Source organism: Phyllostomus discolor, chromosome 2 (assembly GCF_004126475.2).
Source record: "Phyllostomus discolor isolate MPI-MPIP mPhyDis1 chromosome 2, mPhyDis1.pri.v3, whole genome shotgun sequence".
In the NCBI taxonomy this organism is placed as follows: Eukaryota; Metazoa; Chordata; class Mammalia; order Chiroptera; family Phyllostomidae; genus Phyllostomus; species Phyllostomus discolor.
This window is the reverse complement of record NC_040904.2, coordinates 156,153,555-156,174,674: the sequence shown is the minus strand read 5'-3', so window position 1 is coordinate 156,174,674 and position 21,120 is coordinate 156,153,555. Positions and strand designations below refer to the sequence as shown.

Below are 21,120 nucleotides of genomic sequence, written 5' to 3'. Positions count from 1 at the left end.
TTTGCCATGTACTTTCTGTTGACCTTGAACTGGTCATTTCCCTCACTAGGCATCATTTTCTTTAATTGTAAGAAGAAATAATTCATTAGACTAATTGTAAAAGTTCACAATTGTATATACTTTGCTTTAATGTTTTAATCAATGTTTTTAACTGAAAAGTTTACATGATATGGATAAAGCCAGTTTAGTTTTTGTTTCATAGTCCAAAAATACTTTAAGGCCCAAATTGAAAGTTTTTATTAGTTAATTGATACTAAAAATGAAGTGCTCACTAAGAGAACTTAAAAACTATGCACATTTTCAGTTTTCTGAGGCCTTGTCTTTATTTTCCAAATAATTGATTACTTTGGAAATCACAAGCTATAATATTTTAAATTTTATTTTATGCTACGTATATACTGTGTTCTACAATGGAAGTCCACCGGGAGTATTTCAACAGTAGGAAGAGAATTTCAGAATATTGCTTGGAATAGCAAGACTTAGGTTTTCAGATGTTATTGACTTTCAAGGATCTTTTATATCAAAACATTTTTAAGTTTATAAACCTGATCAACACATACTCTGAGACTCTGAATACCTTTCTCTGTGATGTTTCCCAACTGTTTTGGTCTGCAGGCTGCTTTGGCAAGGTGGTACAATTATGAAGAAAATACAAATAAAACCATAATCAAATAGAAGAAAGGCTTTGGACATCATTGAGGACTATCATAAGTAAATAGTTTAAATGAGTAAAAGAAACACAAAGATGTAAAACATAAGGCCTGTAATCTGGTAGATATTTGAGGTCCATTAGGAATTCATTTAGCCAAATTCTTGAGTACCAAAACTTGGTACTTGTCCTCTAGAAGGTATGTGGGCTTGTATGACTTCATACAATTAATAGTCTGTGGACCATTAAGTTAAAAGATCACTAAGTACTAACCCAAATAATTGAAATGAAACATGTTCACACAAAAACTTGTACACTAATGTCTAGAGCAGCATTATCATGATAGCCAAAAATGAAAACAGTCCCCAAGGTCATTGCCTGGTGAACAGACTATTCTGCCATAAAAAGGAATGGAATGTTAATACATGCTACAACATAGATGAATATTGAAAACATTAAGTGAAGCAAACCAGACACAAAAGGCTATATATTATATAATCTCATTCATATAATATGCCCAAAATAGGCAAATCCATAGAGGTAGAAAATAGATTAATGGTTGCCAAAAATGGGAGGAGGGAAGAATGAGGAGGGACTACTATGAGAAGTCACTAGCATTAGAGATGATCATTGCACAATTTTATGAATATACTGAACAGCACTGAATTATACACTTTAAAAGGGTGAATTTATGGTGCTGTAATTATATATCAATAAAAAAATTTAATGTACCATACAGAGAGAACTAACAAAAAATATAAATAATGCTTCATCAATTTCAAGGTTTTTTTTTTAATTTCAGATAAAGACTAATTAAAAGAATTTTTAAAAAATCACTCTTGTACACTTCAAACTTAGAGAATATAAAAAACCTTATATGGCTCATTTGTACCTGCAATATTGACCACCTCCCTTTATAATTTTTAGGTAAATTCTGTTAATCATCAGTGTGTTTCAAAGCTTAACCAATGTTTTTGATATGCTCAAAGTATCTAGTAAGGGTACTATCAGTTAAAATAAATTGCCTTAGTTTGGGTTCTGATATCAGATAATCCAGCCTATGCACAATTGAATAATTTCCTGATTTTATTGATCATTAAGATTAGAAGAGGATGGTTCAGTTTTTAGCTTTGTATACTACTCTTGCTCATTACAAGATATTTTAAAAATACAATGAAGTGTTTCTGATATATGATCCCAATTATATTAATATTTTAGTGTATGGTCCTAATAAGCTTTTATTAAAAATTGGTAGTCAGCCAATTGGTATTTGTGTGTGTATATTTTATTTTATTTTCTTCTTTTCTTTGATTCCTCTCTGCCCTGCACCCACCCTCCCACCTGCATTCCTCCCCCTTAGTTCCTGTCCATGGGTCATACGTGTAAGTTCTTTGGCTTCTACATTTCCTATACTATTCTTAACCTCCTCCTGTCTATTTTGTACCTACCATTTATGCTACTTATTCTCTGTACCTTTTCCCCCATTCCCCTCCTTACCCTCTGATAACTCCTCCATGTGATCTCCATTTATTTCTGTGATTCTGTCCCTGTTCTAGAATTTGCCTGGTTTGTTTCTGTCTTTGTTTTTTTAGGTTTGGTTGTTGATAGTTGTGAGTTGTGAACAGTGCTTTTTTAATTTAATCTTTATAGTATTTTTTCCATTACCATTTAGTCCTCTTATACCTGCCTCCCCCCAGCACTGTTGTCCGTGTCTGTGAGTCCTTTTTCCTTTTTACTCAGTCCCTCCTCTACCATCTCCCCCAATCCCTTAGCTGTCATCCTACTTTCTAACTATGAATCTGTCTCTATTTTGCTTGTTAATTCAGTTTCTTCGTTAGATTCCACATGAGTGAAATCATATGGCATTTATCTTTTCTCTGACTGGCTTATTTCATTTAGCATAATGTTCTCCATATCCATTATGCTGTCACGAAGGGTAAAATTTTCTTTTTTATGGACCAGTTGTATTCCATTGTGTAAATGTCTCAATTGTTTTATCCACTCATCTACTGATGGACACTTGGGCTGCTTCCTGATCATGGTGATTGTAAAAGTGCTCATTCTTAATATGAACAACAAGGTCTAGAATTCGCCTTGGTTCTCTCAGAACTATCAATTTCTTCTGATCTTGCTGGAACAATTCTCTGCTTTAGAAAGCCAAATCAGTCCTCTTCTTTTAAGATGTCTCTGTCTTTTATTGTAAAGATTTTTACTATATTGGGTCTGTTAAAATTAATGACTTATGGATAGTCTCTGTGTGAATAATTCAGCAGCCTGACCAAGACTCTCTTAAATCACTGGAAATATGAAGGAATTGAGATGTTGTCACAGTGGTACTTTTTGCTATACCTGCAGATGATGATGATATCTTTACTTTTCCTTGTTTTTGCATTCGTAGTACTGAAAGAAGTTTAGTACTACAGATTCTATTTAGTTCAGGACTGGATCAAGTATTTTTGTAGCTGGAATTTCATGTTCATAATTAATTTATACTAATGACTTTAATTAAAAATACTGTTCTTTAAAAATGGTAATGGAAAAAAGTACAATACAAATTTTTAAAAATATTGTTCATTTAAATAAATGGTAATTTTCCAATCTGGTGAAAATACAATTTTTTTGTCACTTGACTACTGTTTATTTTCTATTTGTATTTCCAGGGAATATTTTACCTTTAAAACTAAGTGTTTTATTATTTTTTTTTAGCATACCTCCAGATAACCTCTCTATTCAAGAATTTCAGAGAAATGAAAGTATTGATGTTGAGGTGAGGAAGCTATTTAAAACATTTTCCTTTAACCATTTGTGAAAACCACATAGTGGAATGTTGAAACTATAAAATTGCTAAAAGAATAAAATGAAGTAATAGGTTAAGCTTGAACCAAAAGTATTAAAACTCTCATAAAGGTTAATGGTTAATTGTAAAGCACTGAAAAATTTTAAATACTTCCTTATATTTGTTAGCTTATACTGTGTGTATGTTTTCTAGGTACTTAGTTGTGTCCATTTAATAATTTTAAATAGCAGTTGATTCAGTAAAATAAATCCATTAGTCAGCAAGCATGTACTATATTTAAGAGCTTACTCTACAGTTTAATAAATCAGATGTCTGTAGTTCAAATTAATCCATGAATTGCTTAGATTTTTTTGTTGTTGTTTTTAACCAGCCATAAACATGACCTCTGGAATTCTTCTTTTTTTTTTTTTTTTTTTTAGAAGATTTTATTTATTTATTTTTATCAATGTGTGGTTGCCTCTCATGCTCCCTCTACTGGGGACCTGGCCTACAACCCAGGCATTTGCCCTGACTGGGAATTGAACTGGCAATCTTTGGTTCGTAGGCCGGCACTCAACCACTGAGCCACACCAGCCAGGGCACCGCTAGAATTCTTGAAGCAAATGAGTTTTAAAGAATATATTTTGTTGAATATAAATGGAGTTTAAAGAATTAGTTTTTGATTGTGGATTTTTTTTTTTTGAGGAAATCATTGTTTTGTTTTTCCTTTAAGTGGGGATAGGGGAACTTTTAAGTAAATCAAATCAAGTACTTTAAAGTGTACATAAGAAGCATAAGCATGGTCCTATAAATACAAAATACTGCCTTTTATCCAGTTACTATATTAAAACGCTTGTAAACTTTTCAAAATTTCCTTCTTTTTCTTTAAAAGGAAAAAATAGTACATTATATATTAGAAATAAGCTATTGAACAAAAGTGACTATAACTTCTACATTTTCTTAAAGCTCATTTTTATGCTTTTAAAAGGTGATACAAATCTTATTTTTAATCCTGTTTTGGATATTTTATTCTAGCATGGATAAATTCCATATGCTGATTCTTTCTCTAGAACACTATTTGCATATACCATGTTGAAGGTCAACATTTACTAAAATTGTTGCATAGTAAACAGTTTATAGTATTGACTACTTTGTGATAGTTATTTACTAAGACTGGTGGGTGAAGCGGACTAGTCATCCTCTATATTAATATTAGAGTGTTGGTGTACTTCTATTAAGGAAGATTCTTTAACTGATTTTTAGAAATGATCATTTGAGTAAGTCTTTTTCAGGAAAAAAATGCATTTGAATTTGCCTCTTTTGTTTTAGGTAGTTCAGCTTATCAGCACTGAGATACTACCTTATGCCAATTTTATTCCTAAGGAATTTGTCGGTCAGATAATGACCATGCTTAATAAGGGCTCCATACATTCTCAGTCATCTTCATTTACAGGTATGTTATTTCAATGACTTTTTTAAGATGTTAGTAAGTATTGAAATACTTTTGAAGACACTAAATATAAAAGTGTTTACTCCTATGATTGTGGTAAATGTATGTTGGAGAACAGTGAGGTAATGTTTAAGAATGTGATTTAGAACACTAAGCTTTACAAGAGGAGAATGTGGTAAATATTCTGTGAATTATATGCAGTGAATTAAATTGCAAAACACTTAAGGAATCCACTTAAGCCTTGCAGGGTGACACAAGTTACCAGTTTTGTGAAGTCATGGATTATTGGGAGGTAATACGTGTGTATTCTACCACTTAGTAGTTGGTTTAACTTTGCTGAGTTTTGTTATCTGTAAGATGAAGATATTAATACCAACCTTTCTGGACTATAAATACAGAGTTAGTTCCTTTAAACAAAAAAGATACCTTGACATTAGTTAGAGAAACTTAACACTTAGTGAATACTTACTATGTGTAGGGTTTTGTGCCAGAATATTAATCTCATTGCTTGCAATCCCTCTGTGAAGATAGGTTTCACCATATTACAAAAGGGGAAATGGGTTTAAAAAGCTTAAGAAAACTGCCCACAATCTTAAGGCTGGAAACTGAAGTTCATCCTTAAAAAGAACTACTTCTTCTAATTATATCATGCTGCTTTATTGAGAAATAATATATAAATTGCTTTTTGCTGTTATTTCTTTGTCTAAACCTGTTCCTAAGTGTTTAATATAACTGTGGCATCATGACACAATTTTTCTGTTAGATGATTAAAAATTATTAATATGTGCCATCAGTACCTATCTTGAATCTCCAGAATTTACCCGAGCCATGACTGACTTCTACTAAGCTGTGCTGAACACTTCTCCTTTTAAAAAAATATTTATTTACTTTTAGTAGGAGGAAGCAAGGGAGAAAGAAGGAGAGAAACATCCATGTGTGAGAGATACATTGATTGGTTGCCTTTTGCACGCCCCCAGTTGGGGAGCGGCCTGCAACCCAGGCAAGTGCCCTGACTGGGAATCGAACTGGTGGCCTTTCAGTTCACAGTTTGACACTCAATCCACTGAGCCACACCACTCAGGTCTGTGCTCAACCCTTTAAAGAGCATATATATGCACAGCTTGACCACTAGATGTCTCTCCTATTGCTTACTTCACAAACTAGTTTTTTTCCCCTAGCCCAGTTTTTAAAACTGTGGATTTAACACACATGAGAACCTCAGAGAAAAAGATCTTAAAGTCCATTTATCTTAATATAGTCAACTTTTTATTATTGAGTATATGACAAATTTTAGATAGCATTTTTATAAAATACACATTAAGAACAATATTTATCATTACTACATGTAAAAATATTGTAGGCTAAATATGGACTACTGAGTTACCATGCATACTTCTTCAGTAGTATGCTGATGAGTGTCTCTTGCCATTTACACTATTAAATGTACCCTGATGAGGAAGGTACATGGACTTTCTTCCAGTGACTTTGACTTTAAGTGTTCTTTAAACATATATGTAGAGAGCCTTCCTTGCTAAATAAGACCAATCTGTAAAAACAGAGGTTCCAGTGATCGTTTTGGTCGCTTATGAATCCTGCTCTTAAGTATGATCTGACAGCCAAAACTTACAGACATTTGAGGAATTCCTCCAACATGAAAGCCAAAGACCAAAACAAATGACACGGGGTGAAAGAAACTGGGAGGGAAGAGATAATGCAGTCATAGAAAACATTTTAAAAAAGAAAAGCACAATTGGTATAATTAGGATGGTCAAAGAGAAAAAAAGAAAACTTTACATCCATGAAACAAGAAAAATGTTATTAAAAGGGAATAATTAGAACATTAAAATAGGTCATAGAAACTAAAAGTATAATAGATGAAATAACAAGTTCAATGAAGGGTTGTAAGAAAACATTAATGAAATAACCCAGAAAGTACAGCAAAGACAAAAATGTGGACAATAGGGGAAGAAACAAATAAAATGAAAAAGGGGGTATAACATTGGACACTAGGTCTTCCATAAAGAGAACAGAAAAAAGCTAGGAGAGGAAATTCTCAAAGAAACAAGGTGAAAAAATAAATCTCCAGATTAAAAATGGTCATTCAGGACCCTGAACAGTAAAAGAAAAAGGACCCAGAATAAAGCATGTCATCGTGAACTATCAAAACATCAGGACCTGTTTCTTTTGATCCTAAAAGATTTCAGAAAGAAAAGAAAAAAGTTTCATACAGACGAGTTGTATCAAAATAATATTGGAATTCTCAGTAGCCACATTAGATGCTAAAAGACACTGAGGCAGTGGTTTCCATTGTAAATAGAAAGGATTTTTAATATAGAATTTTATTCTTTGGCCTACTGTTGGCCAAGTATGAGTGTAGAACAGTAATTCTCAAATGTCAACATGCTTTATAATCAAGTAGAGGGTGAGTAGTTGCTGGGTTATACCTCTGAAGTTTCTGATTCAGTAGGTCTGGTATGGGACACAAGAACCTACATTTCTAACAAGTTCTCTCGTGATGTGGATGCTGCTAGAAACCACACTTTGAGTATCACAGTAAAATAATAACATTTTCAGAAATGCAAGGTCTCAAAAATTTTACTTCCTATTTACTCTTTCTTAACTACTACAGAATATGCTCCATGAAAACAAAAGGGTAAACCAAGAAATGGGAAGGCATGAGAGCTAGGAAGTAGGATATAGCACAAGAGAGAATAAAAACAACTCACAGGGTGAGGGCAAAGACTAGCTCCAGGATATAGCTGGTGTGCAACATGTCTCCAGAGCAACTAGTTCAGACTGGAGCAGAATTCAGGCTCCAGGAATGATGTTGCTGAAGAAAAAATAAGATAGAAAGAAACAGGTCATTGCAAGTTTGACCATGTAGAATATTACTGATGGGTATTCTACTGTGCTGTAGAAGGGTATAAAAAGGCCATGACAAGAAAAATGTTGAGTAGAAGAGATGAGAGTGGATGGTCTTGCCTTGTTTTTTATCCTGCTAGGGGGAAGTGTGTATGTGTGTACATATACCTATGCACACACACATATTCTAAAAGTTATCATTAAGGTATATTAATTTAACTGTTATTAACCATCAGAAATTATTTTACAGAAGCTGAGATTGATATCCGTTTAAGAGAAGAATTTTCTAAAATGTGTTTTGAAACATTGCTCCAGTTTTCCTTCAGTAATAAAGTCACAACACCTCAAGAAGGCTACATTTCACGAATGGCACTCTCAGTGCTTTTAAAGAGGTCACAAGATGTACTACATCGCTATATAGAGGACGAAAGATTAAGTGGTAAATGCCCCCTTCCAAGGTACATATTTTATTTTATTAAAGAATAAAATATACTACTACAGTTATTAATAATAAAAAAAGCTGTGAAAACCACGTGTTTTCATAAGTGAACTGAACTTCACCTGAGGCTATTTATAATTCTAAAATATACTATTTTCACAAGGATTTCTGGATAAGGGCTTATGGATTTGTATGAGCGCATGATTGTATATATCTCTGGACAGAAACTAATAAATTATACTTTAGGAACTTCCTAGTTTAACACTCATTTCGAGGTTTCTTTGTAAGTTAGCTAGTCATATCATAGATCTTCTTTTATCTAATTTGCTTATGTCCTTGCACCTAAACTGATCTGCTTCTCATTTAGCTGAACTATAATGGTGGAAGGGGCTTTAGGCCTTTCTGCTAAACCAAAGCTAATCAAAGTTGGGATATAAAATAAGAGTCATCAAAAAAAATGCATTCATAAATTAGGATTATATTGCCAATCTACTTTTTAATGTGTAAGCTAGACTTTAAGGGAAAACAAATAAAACAACCAAAATAATATTGGAAGACAAAGTTATTAAAGTCAGGAAGGAGGAAAATCACTGTGGGTCTGATTTCCTAATGTAGTACTAGAGAGGTAAATCACTATCCCTAAATCTTTGGTGTACATTCTTATTTACTTACAATAAATTTCTGGGGTTGGGATCGACTTATCAAAAGATATAAATATTATAGAAGCTTTTGATGTGTATTACAAATTGGCTGCCAGAGATTTCTACCAATTTAAATTCTCCAAGGAGTATATGAATGTCCCTTTCTTCAGTTTTTAGCATTTTAAAATTATTTGCCAGTTTATCATTTATTTACATTTTCAAATTTGACAAATGAAAAAATAGTAACATGCTGTACTTTGTTCTTTAATTATCAGTGTTTATTAGTCATTGTATTTTTTAGGATTCATTGTATTTTGAATTTCTAGAGCATAAAAATTATACCTCATATTCAGATTTATATACAAAAGCATTCCGAAGACTAGTAACTTGGTTATAGTTGTGATTGAAAATTGATTTATCAAAATTGATCTGAAGTATACTTGCATAAACAGTAATAAAGTTGCTTTGCCTGGAATATTTATATTTATTAGCCTATATTTCAAAAATAACTTTTTTCTTAATTTTTAAATGTTTTGTATTCTATCATTTTTTAATTGACTCTTATTTATAGTTGTGCTATGAAGTGTTATATTGTATCATACTATGATGCAGTTACCATTACATTATTTTCTAAAAAGCTACATTGCAACAGGATAAAATACTTCAGTGCTTACAAAGGATGGCTTGAAATTGTACCCTTTCGTAGCATTAGGAAAATCTTATTTGTAGAATTAAAACACTGATGCATACCAGGAATAGGGTTGGGGCACTCTTTATACTATAGCAGAAGAACTTTATTTCTATAGGCAGAAACAAGGGACTCAAACTACTCTCATTCATATTTTAGTGCAAGTTCATTCTTTATTACTAAATGTCTCCCAATAGTGCCACCTTAGAACTGATTTTGAGTATGTTACTTGTATTGGAATGTGAAATAAAAACACTATTGTAACTTTAAACATACTTTTAAACAGGGAGATGAAAATATGTGCTAGGAAGTAATAGTAGCCTTTATTTCCATTTACTCTTTGGGAAATCCTTTCTATTACTAATTAGCTAAAAATAAAAAAAAACCCTTTCGTGGTAAAATTTTAAAAGCATATACTATAAAAATGCTTTAATTTTAAGTAGTTACATGAAATGTCTTACAAATAAATTTAGATTTACATGGGTGGAATGCCTCTCCCCTTTTTAAAATTGATAATTAATGGTTAGAATAACTGTATATCTTATACAGTATATTAAAGTATATATTAAATTATTTTTCTTTTGTAAGAATTTAAAACTAACATTAAGTTTGCATTACACTCTGTGTTTCCCAAAGTGTATTCCTATTTGTACAAACACAGTAAAAAACACATATGGCATACCTTAATATCTTAATGGGAATAATTTTCTATTTCTTTTTTAGGCAACAAGTAACTGAAATCATATTTGTTTTAAAAGCAGTCAGTACTCTCATTGACTCACTTAAGAAAACTCAGCCTGAGAATGGTAAGTGTTTGGAAACTCAGTTATTCTGAACTTATAACATTTACATTTAATTTGTGAGGTACTTTTGTATTATTAAGTTAACTGAATTTTAGGAGAATAAAATCCTCCTCAGCTTTTAGACTTCTTTTTTTTCTAGTCTTTATGACAGCTAAGAATCAAGTCCATTAAGATGTCAATTAAGTGCCCTGGCTGGTGTGGCTCAGTGAATTGAGTGCAGGCCTGTGTACCAAAAGGATGCTGGTTTGGTTTCTGTTCAGGGCACATGCCTGGGTTGCCAGCCAGGCCCCCAGCTGGGGGCCTGCGAGAGGCAACCTATCAATGTATCTCTCACACATTGCTGTTCTCTCCCTCTATTTCTTCCTTCTTTCCCCCCTCTCTAAAAGTAAATAAAATCTTTAAAAAAAAGTAAATTAAGTAAAATTAACTTGTAATGTTTTTTCTTTTTTTTTAATAAATTGGTCTGAATTCAGGGTGTTGCATGGACAATTTATTTTTTAAGGTAGGGGGAGGTTTCATATTTGTACTGATTTACTGTATAGAGATAAACTGTATAACTAACTACGAATCATTTTTACAGCCCTTTCTCATTTATTTTTCCTTTTTTGTTCCTCATTCCTATCCAATCTATTTTTTACATTATTGCCAGAAATGATTTTTCCAAAGGTATATCTGACCATTCATTTTCTCATTCTTGTAAAACAAAACAAAAATAGCTGTTTTTACTTACCATTACCTACCAAATGTGTGAAGAGTACTGTCTGAGTCCATTCTTAATTAATACTTGATTTCCCACCAGACCTCATGTGCCCTGCTCTCCCAATAGGGTACATAAGGACTAGTGGGAAATTCTGAATGCCCAGGTATTCCCAACCCTATGCTTATTTCATTCTTCTGCCTCCATCCACCCAATTCAAATATTACTCCACTTTTGAGCCTATTTTTAATCCTTAAAGGTAAATGAGTTCTCTTTTTGTTGAATTCCTAGCTCTTTTATATGCACCTTTGTCTTAAAGCACCCTATTTGTACTATAGTTGTACATGATTCACTACCCTTAAATTGAAAAGTTTTTAAGAGGCTTTTTGGACCATGTGTTGTTCTAGTATTTTAAATCCTCTATAATTGGTCTGTTGGACCAGCCACTGATTCTAAGAGTTTGGTACTGATCCAGGACAAGGTAAAGAGCTAGCACCAAAATATAAGCCAGTTGTGTCGCTAAACACACTGGTTCAGCTGACTTTTTAATACAACTAGACTTTGTTAAAGAAGGAAGTGTATTGATATACATTTTGACACCTTAGTTCAATGGCACTTTAAGCAGCATTACTTTTAATACCCAAGAAAAAAGGAAGTTCCTAATAAGTGAGTCACAAGATATTTGTTTCTGTCAGTTTTTATATAATTAAAATAAATATAACTCTATTTTCAAAATCTACTCATTTGTAGCTTTGGCCTAGAAATGGTGAGTGTGATATGAAATCTTAAGAGGCAACAGACTTATATTTATTCAATACAAAGGGAAGGGTGGAATTTCTAAGAAAAATCCTGGAGCAATGTCCTGAATTCATCACATCAATTTCAAATTTGAATTCTTTTTTTTAATTTTTTTTTATTTTAATCATTGTTCAAGTACAGTTTTCTCCCCCCAAATTTGAATTCTTATAAAAAAAATATTCTGGCTGATTTTTCAGAGAAGGAAACCAACCATGCATTGACTTTCTTTTTTTTAAAATATATTTTATTGATTATGCTATTACAGTTGTCCCATTTTCCCCCTTCACTCCCCTCCACCCTGTACACCCTCTCCTACCCATATCCCCCCCTTTAGTCGTGTCCATGTATCATACTTATAATTTCTTTAGTTTCTACATTTCCCATACTATTCTTACCCTCCCCCTATCTATTTTCAACCTACATTCTATGCTACTTATTCTCTGTACCTTTTCCCCCTCTCTCCTCCTCCCACTCCCCTGTTGCTAACCCTCCATGTGATCTCCATTTCTGTGGTTCTGTGCCTGTTCTAGTAGTTTGCTTAGTTTCTTTTGGTTTTGCTTTAGGTGTGGTTGTTAATAATTGTGAGTTTGCTGTCCTTTTACTATACAGGGTTTTTCTTTATCTTCTTTTCTTAGATAAGTCCCTTTAACATTTCATAAAATAAGGGCTTGGTGATGATAAACTTCTTTAACTTAACCTTATCTGAGAAGCACTTGACCTGCCCTTCCATTTTAAATGAAAGCTTTGCTGGATAGAGCAATCTGGGATGTAGGTCCTTGCCTTTCATTACTTGGAATACTTCTTTCTAGCCCCTTCTTGCCTGCAAGATCTCTTTTGAGAAATCAGCTGACAGTCTGATGGGAACTCCTTTGTAGGTTACTGTCCCCTTATCTCTTGCTGCTTCTAGGATTCTCTCCTTCATTTTTACCTTGGCTAATGTAATTATGATGTGCCTTGGTGTGTTTCTTCTTGGGTCCAACTTCTTTGGGGCTCTCTGAGCTTCCTGGATTTCTTGGAAGTCTATTTCCTTTGCCAGAGTGGGGAAGTTCTCCTTTATTATTTGTTCAAATATGTGCTCAGTGTGTTGCTTTTCCTTTTCCACTTCTGGTACCCCTTTAATTCGGATGTTGGAACATTTAAAGATGTCCTGGAGGTTCCTAAGCTTCTCCTCGTTTTTTTGAATTCTTATTTCTTCATTCTTTCCTGCTTGGTTGTTTTTTCTTCCTTCTGGTCCACTCTATTGTTTTGAGTCCCAGTTTCCTTCCCTTCACTATTGGTTCTCTGTGCATCTTCTTTCATCTCTTTTATGGTAACCTGCATTTTTTCATCTAGTTTGCGCCCCAAATCAACCAATTCCATGAACTTCCTGATCACCAGTGTTTTGAACTGCGCATCTGATAGATTGGCTATTTCTTGGTCACTCAAAAGGATGAGTCCTGGGGGACTGATCTGTTGTTCTGTTGGAGACATGTCTCTGTCTCTCCCTTTTTTTTTTTTCCCGGGGTCTGGTCGCTCTTGTTACGGTGAGGGGCAGAGCCTTAGGTCTTCACCTGGGCTGGGCACCCCAGTCGCTAGATTGTGACATTGTCTGTGGGGGCGGGCGCGGGGGCAGGAGGGAACAATGGCGGTAGCTCTGTTCTCCTGGGGTCTCAGTCCCTTTTCTGGGATCCTGGGTTGCTCGCTCTGCCCTGGTCCACAATGCCGCCTCAATGGGTCCGCCAGCCACCGCTGGCGTACTCAGGGTCCATCGCTGCGTCCCGGAAGGCTAACACGCTCCCAGTTGCCTTATGCGCCCAGTTCTCCCTGATCTCCTTGCGCCACGACCTGCGCCCACTCCTCCTCTCAGCCCCTCATACCGGTCTGGATGAACGGGTCTACTTCAACTTCTTGGCTGTCCGACTTCCTTTCAGATAAATTCTCTATCAGTTCTGGGTGTTATTCTGGCTCTAAATTGTTGTTGATCTAATCTTGGTTGTGCGTGGAGGTACGGTGTGTCCACCTATGCCTCCATCTTGCCGGAAGTCGCATTGACTTTCTAGAGATCAGTCAGTAAAATCTTTATTAGATTATAAGATACAGTTTGATTATTTAAAATATATTATACTTAATTTCCATAAACAGGAAATTCTTTATTTCCCATGTTATTGCTATATATATATTAAATATAACCAGTATATTTCAGTGAATAGCACTTTCATTGTTTTGTATGCTCTTTAGACAGCTGTCAAGAATTTAACAAGAATTTGTATAAAGGAAGAAAAGGGGCCCTGGCTGGCGTAGCTCAGTGGATTGAGCGCGGGCTGCGAACCAAAGTGTCGCAGGTTTGATTCCCAGTCAGGGCACAGGCCTGGGTTGCAGGCCATGGCCCCCAGCAACCGCACATTGATGTTTCTCTCTCTCCCTCTCTTCCCTCTCTAAAAATAAATAAATAAAACCGCAAAAAAAAAGAAGAAGAAAGAAAAGGGAAGGAAAGAAGACTCAGCAACCTTTTTATTTTTTTTTTTAACAAAGTCGATGGGCCATGGATATGGCACTGTAATTATTAATGCTAAAAATTGTTTAAGAAAGTTTGAAGCCCTGGCTGGCATAGCTCAGTGGATTGAGCACGGGCTGCAAACCAAAGCATCACAGGTTTGATTCCCAGTCAGGGCACATGCCTGGGTTGCAGGCCACGGTCCCCAGCAACCGCACATTGATGTTTCTCTCTCTCTCTTTCTCCCTCCCTTCCCTCTCTAAAAATAAATAAATAAAATCTTTTAAAAATCTGAAAATATAAAAAAAGAGTTTGAATTATGCTTCTAGGCATATGAAGTGAAAATTTAATTTAAATGTAACCATAAATGATGAAGATGATATAATAACATATAAAAAGGTATGATAAGCTTCATTAAGAAACAGAATAAAAAGAAATAACTTAGGCAAAGCCAGGCCTTCTCAGCAAAAATATGTTGGACTGCTCATAACCAGCTCAAAATGAATTCAGGAGGATGGCTACAGGTTTGGAACCAGTGTATAACCAACATCTGTTTAGCACTTTGGTTATTTATTTTAGGGTTTTCTACTGGAAGAGGAGGCATTTGTTGGACTTATATTTAGTTGATCTTTATTTAAAAATTTGAATATAGGGAGTAAACATACACATGTTTCAAAAATATGAAAAGATATAGAAGGAAAAATTTTTTAAGTCTTAAGATCTTTCCTCCGTTCTATACCCGATCAGCTCTTATGTTACTGTAGGCAACCGTTTTTATTAGTTTTGGGATCTTTCCATAAATTTATTATATAAATGCAAAATACATACTTCAGTATGCCCCTAGTTTTTAACACATGTGAATGTGCCCCTTATTATACCTACTGTTCAGAACTTTTTTCTCACTTCATAAAATATCACGAAGAAGCTTTCATATCAATGCATATCGCTTTTTCATTTTTTTATAGTTAAGTCCAAAGTGCCCTCCAATATCTAGGGTGAGTTTTTAAAAAATATTTTAATTTAAAAATTTTAAGTAGCTTCTCCAGAGTTTAAGATGTTTATCTTAAATGATGTATTTCTGTATTTTCCTGTAATGAACCGTCGGGGCAATCTAGATAGGTTTCAATCTGTGCAATCTTTTTTCTTTTCAATTTTCTATTGTATAAGATAAACATAAAGTTTATCATCTTAACCATTATTAAGTGTAGTGTTTAGTGGTATTAAATACATTTATAATGTTGTGCAACCATCAGCACTATCCATCTCTGTAACTCTTTTTATCTTGTAACTGAAACTCTATACTTATTAAACAGTAACTCCCTATTCCCTATTCTTCCCATCTGGCAATGACCAGTTTACTTTCTGTCTCAAAGATTTTAACTACTCTGAGTATCTCATATAAGTTGAGTCATACATTATTAGTTTTTTTTGTGACTGACTTATTTCACTTAGTATAATGTCATGAAGGTTCATCTATATTGTAGCATATTGCAGAATTTTCTTCCTTTTAAGGCTTATAATATTACATTGTGTGCATGTACACACCCACCCCCCTGCATTTTCCTTATCCATTCATCCATTAGTGGACACTTGGGTTGCTTCCATGCTTTAGCTATTGTGAATAATGCTGCTATAAACATGTGTGCACAGATATCTCTTCAAGACCCTGCTTTTGATGCTTTTGGGTATATATATATCTAGAAGTGGAATTGCTAGATTATATGATATTCTATTTTTTATTTTTTGAGGAACCATGATACCATTTTCCACAGTGGCTATACCATTTGATATTTCCACCAACAATGAACAAGGGTCCAGATTCTTCATATTCTTACCAACACTTGTTCTTTTCTGTTTTTTATAGCAATTCTAATGAGTATGAGGTAGTATCTCATTGTAGTTTTTATTTCCTTGATGGTTAGTGATGTTGAACATCTGTTTATGTGTTTTATTGATCATTTATATATCTCCTTTGGAGAGATGTCAGTTCAAGTCCATTTTTTAATTAAGTTACTTGGTTTTTTGTTGTTGAAGTCTCTGTGTCTGTATCTCTGTGATCAGAAGCAGCAGTCAGAGCACAGAAATCATGGTGTTTGGAGGATGGTACAGGGACGTTCCTTTTCATCCACATTGGCCTCCTGCTTCTGCTGCTGTGGGCAAGGTGCTTCGGGCACATGTGCACAGCTGCCTACCACATGGCTGGGGTGAGGGCTGGGTAGCGGCTACTGTGCTAACAGCTGACACTGACCAAAATTAACTGCAGTAAACTGGTCAAGTCTTTTCTCTGGAAGTTGCAAGCCCTCAGTAGACTTCAGAGTTCCATTCATAATAGTGGCATCAAACAGATCCTGCCAGTTGACAGATTTCTGTTACTTCCCCAGAATCTCTCTCTATGCAATCTTTTGTTATATTAGTAATGGAAAATTTCACAGAAGGCAGCTAGAGCAGACTGTTTAAAATTTTTTTGACCAGTGGTTGTTAAATGTTTTGTTTGTTTTCTATTAAGCAGCAAAATTGTTTTTATAAGTGAAATCTGATATGGGTTCCCAACATATAAAACAGGTAAAATCAGAACAGCTTTTGCCTGATATCCCCTCCCTCATTAATACCCATCAGTCCCACTCCCCTTTTCTTCTTCCCACCGCTACTCCAAGGGAGCTCCTGTTTGGGTGGAGAAGGGATGAAATTAACAGATTAACATTTCCCAGGATATGTACCAAGGAATGAATATTAATGGTGATGAATTATGTCAGTAGGTACTAAATGAAAAAAAATTCATAATCAAATTAACTTTGGAAATCCTGGATTAGATAAAATTAAAGCTATTCTTTTACTATAAGCCTTTAATGAATTCATGTGAATTATAAATCCCCAATATAGACATTTGCCAAACTTACTTGACCATGAGTTTTTTAAGAAGTCACTTTAAGAACACTTGGTTTACTTTCCTTTATTCTACAGCAGAAGTTGAGATAAAGAGAAACTATATGGCTTGATTAGGGATATCCAGCACTGCCTTATTTCAGAAAGGTTTTTAGGCACTCAGTAAGCTGGAGTGAAAAATAAAATCAAAGCTCCTTAAGCACAGTATAGTGTTCTTGCTTTCATGCTATATTGTGTCCCAAACTTAGAGTTGTTCCACAGTGTCATATACATAAGTAAGAAAAATGTATTATCATGTTTTATTATTACACTCTCAATAGTATACACATACTTATAGGAAAATAGAAGTGTAATATGTGATCTCAGAATAGTAGGAAATTACAAACTAATTGGGATATAACAATTTTGTCCATTCTCTAAATATCATTCAGCTGTACTAGTTGTTCATGATAGTCCCTCCCCACTACAGTTTAAGTCTAATGGTATACATCAAAGATTATCAAACAGCACAAGAATGAATCTCTGTGTGGTCATTTAAATTAAAATCAATATCAAGGACATTACAGGGAAAATCATTTAATATGCTTATATTTATCACATAACTACATAAAAATTAACTGTATTCTAATTGTTCTTGAAATGTACACTATATTCTCTGGCAGTTATATTGAAAATGACTAAGGTTTGAATTATCTAAGTCACTTGAGTTAGCTTCCAAGGTCTTCAAAAATTGCAGTGTCAGCCCTGGCTGGCGTAGCTCAGTGGATTGAGCGCGGGCTGCGAACCAAAGTGTCGTAGGTTTGATTCCCAGTCAGGGTACATGCTTGGGTTGCAGGCCACAACCCCCAGCAACCACACATTGATGTTTCTTTCTCTCTCTCTCTCTCTCTCTCTCTCTCTCTCTCTCTCTCCCCCTCCCTCCCTCCCTTCCCTCTCTAAAAATAAATAAATAAAACCTTTTTAAAAAGTTGCAGTGTCATTTAATATGTAACAAATTTGTTGGTATTGATGTATCTGCCCACTGACCTTGGTGGTGTTATTTTGACCTATCAAAATATCAAAATTTGATATTTTATCAAACATTGCAGTAAATCTTCCAGAGATTAAAAGAGATTGTGGAATCTCCATATAATTTAGAATCTTTTTCATCACATTGAATTTAAAGGGTTGTGTTTATGTTAATTGGATTACCTTTGATATTTAATCCACCTTTTTAAGATTTTTATACTTTTTGCATTACAGTTGATGGAAATACTTGGGCACAAGTAATTGCCTTATACCCAACTCTAGTAGAATGCATCACCTGCTCATCTTCAGAAGTCTGCTCTGCACTTAAAGAGGCACTAGTTCCTTTTAAGGATTTCATGCAGCCACCAGCATCCAAAGTTCAAAATGGAGAATCTTGACCAGCTACAATAAATTTAAAGAAGATACCTAACGAATGTTTGCTCCTCAGTGAGTCTTCTGTGAGAAGACATTTCTTACTACAAATAATTCACGGCAGCTGTTGTTGGCCTCCTTTAAACTGTACTTACCTGAGTTCAGTAATTCATATTGCAAGCTTATCAACAAAGGTTTCTGAATGAGCATCATTGTAAGCCTTTAATAAATTGAACTGATGAGAGGGATAGTTACTACTACAACATACTTGCTACCGTATCTTCAACTGGTGATTTAAAAGTGAGCTTATGTACAGTTTGTGGTGTATGTGTTAATGATGTACTTTTTAAAAAGAAAGAAAAGATATTTCATTCAGTCAGATTTATTAGGCTGGTGTTTTTGTGCCCTTTTTCAAATACAAAAGTGTAATAAAATTTTATGCAAGATGGTACTGTAACATTCCATATTATCTATAACCAGCCTTTGTAAACAAAAGGAACTGATGTGTGTATAATAAATGGTACAGTTCTGTATAAAATAGTTGCATTTATTATTTAAAATTTTAAAACACTGATAATGTTAAATGCTTAATGCTGTATTTATTATTAATATAAAATTGTTTGCTTACATTTTTACTTATAATTTGCCTTCTTCAGCGGCACATATGTTCACCATATGATCATGCAGTTAGCTTAATGAGTATTTCAAACGTAGTTGCTAGTGACTACATCTGACCAGAAAGGCCATGTGAATATAGCAGCAAATAATTTATGATTTGCTGATTTTGCAACTTTGAAGTACAGGTGGTTAACTTAATACACTGAGATATATTGTAGCACTCTGATTCCATCATACCTCATTTCTTTAAATATCTTCCCCAGCTTTTACATAAGTCTGTCTGTTTTTATATTTGCTGTCTGGATTTTAACACTTTCATATTTTATATTTCTACTGATTGTCCCCACTGACTAATAACATTTATCACTGCCTTTCAATTATGAATCAGGCAAAATGATTTCAGATTTCCTAAAATTTTACTTGTAAGGTTTTGTTCATTTCAGTGCTTCATTTTGTAGTGTTTTCTCAAGAAGAAAAATAACTATGCTAACCCACAAATATAAAATGTGTATGTATTCTAAAACAACGAGAAGTGTATTTTTGGAGATAGAGAAGCATTTAGAAGTATAGTAAACTTTCTGTTATGGAAGAAAATGCTAATTTCGTTTCACTTTCCTACCCTAGTGAAGAAGAAAAGTGCTCCTGAGTACATTGACTTAACTGGTCCTTATAAAAAACTGACCTAGCTTACTGTGTTTTCTGTTTTATGGATTATGCTATTATATTTTTTTCTGAGTTAAATTTTCGTAACCATTTATGTAAGACTCAAGGACATTTAAATTATTTTTCATAAAAATCATAATGGTCTCATCATTTTAGTGTGCTGGGAGGGCTTTGATTTTAATAATAAGGCCTCTCCAGCATATTTATAAAACTATGAGAAGATATTAGAATTAAATAATGAATGAGGTAAAACTTTGAGGCTATCATAGTTGTGTAATAATTTGCTCTATTATCTGTAAACACATGGTTGGATCTTTTTTTTGAGGGGATAGTATTTTTTTACATGAATTAATGAATTTCTATTTTATAATTTCATGTAAAATATGGGATTTCCTAGATTCTGTCTTCAGCATTTTCCTTAAAGAAAGTTGTAAAGAATAGTTGCTCAAACTGTGTATTTAGTTTATATTCTGTATTTGGTTATGTTAAATTGGAAATTAGAATAATATGCATATCACTGATAAAGCATTGAACTAGAATAACAAGGGCAGTATACCAGTTCAGTAACATGTTAAAAATACTGCCAAGAATTTAGATGAAGTAAAAATATGTCCATTCTTGAGAAATAACAGATCAATTGCAATTAGTATTATACTCTAAGTGGAAGTTGAGTGTGAATCAAAGGTGTGTACATATATTTATATAAACGGAGTGGTTTACTAATATTGTATTAGCTTTCAATACCAGGATCATACCCTATAGCTCAATACATAAATTTGGTGAATGTATAAGTACCATATAATACAGTAATCAGTGGCAGTCTTAATGACAAGCAAAGTGGACCACACGCTTGGTGGTATAATTTGACAAGTTTTTCCTCCTAGAATATCTCTCACAACTGGTAATTTATTCCCTTGAGTCAAGCAGTCCTCTAGGCTACATCTTCTAAAATATCCTGATACCTGGGAGGTTAACACATTGCCCTTGTTTTGTTGATATGAATTGAGTTCTTTAGTTCATAAACAAAGCTGCCCAAGCTAGGATCATTTTGCAGGACAATTGAGACTCTGATTAGTTCACGAAACAGTAGTAGTAATGTCCATTAGGCATAACTTTTAAGCCTCCACATAATACCTTTTGTCACTGACAGTGCCTATCGTATATGAAGGAGGGCCACCCCACAAAAAAAAAACCAGAATAATCTGGAGCTGGTCCCCTTGTAGTACAGGCTTCCCCTCCTAGGTGAGTGTTCTAGAAACCCCTCTGTATCCGTATACCAGCTGGCACTGTTATGAAAGGC

General features: G+C 34.1%; 1 protein-coding gene across 1 annotated transcript in view; it reads left to right on the top strand.

Moving 5' to 3' along the window:
• The window catches only part of MON2 (MON2 homolog, regulator of endosome-to-Golgi trafficking), a 115,681-nt gene extending 95,605 nt beyond the window's left edge, over positions 1–20,076 (top strand). Inside the window, 5 exon segments of the mRNA XM_036018725.1 lie at positions 3,356–3,416; positions 4,755–4,878; positions 7,988–8,195; positions 10,229–10,311; positions 18,402–20,076. Coding sequence (XP_035874618.1) covers positions 3,356–3,416; positions 4,755–4,878; positions 7,988–8,195; positions 10,229–10,311; positions 18,402–18,565 — 640 coding nt within the window. The 3' untranslated portion in view covers positions 18,566–20,076.
• The last annotated feature ends 1,044 nt before the right edge of the window (positions 20,077–21,120 follow it).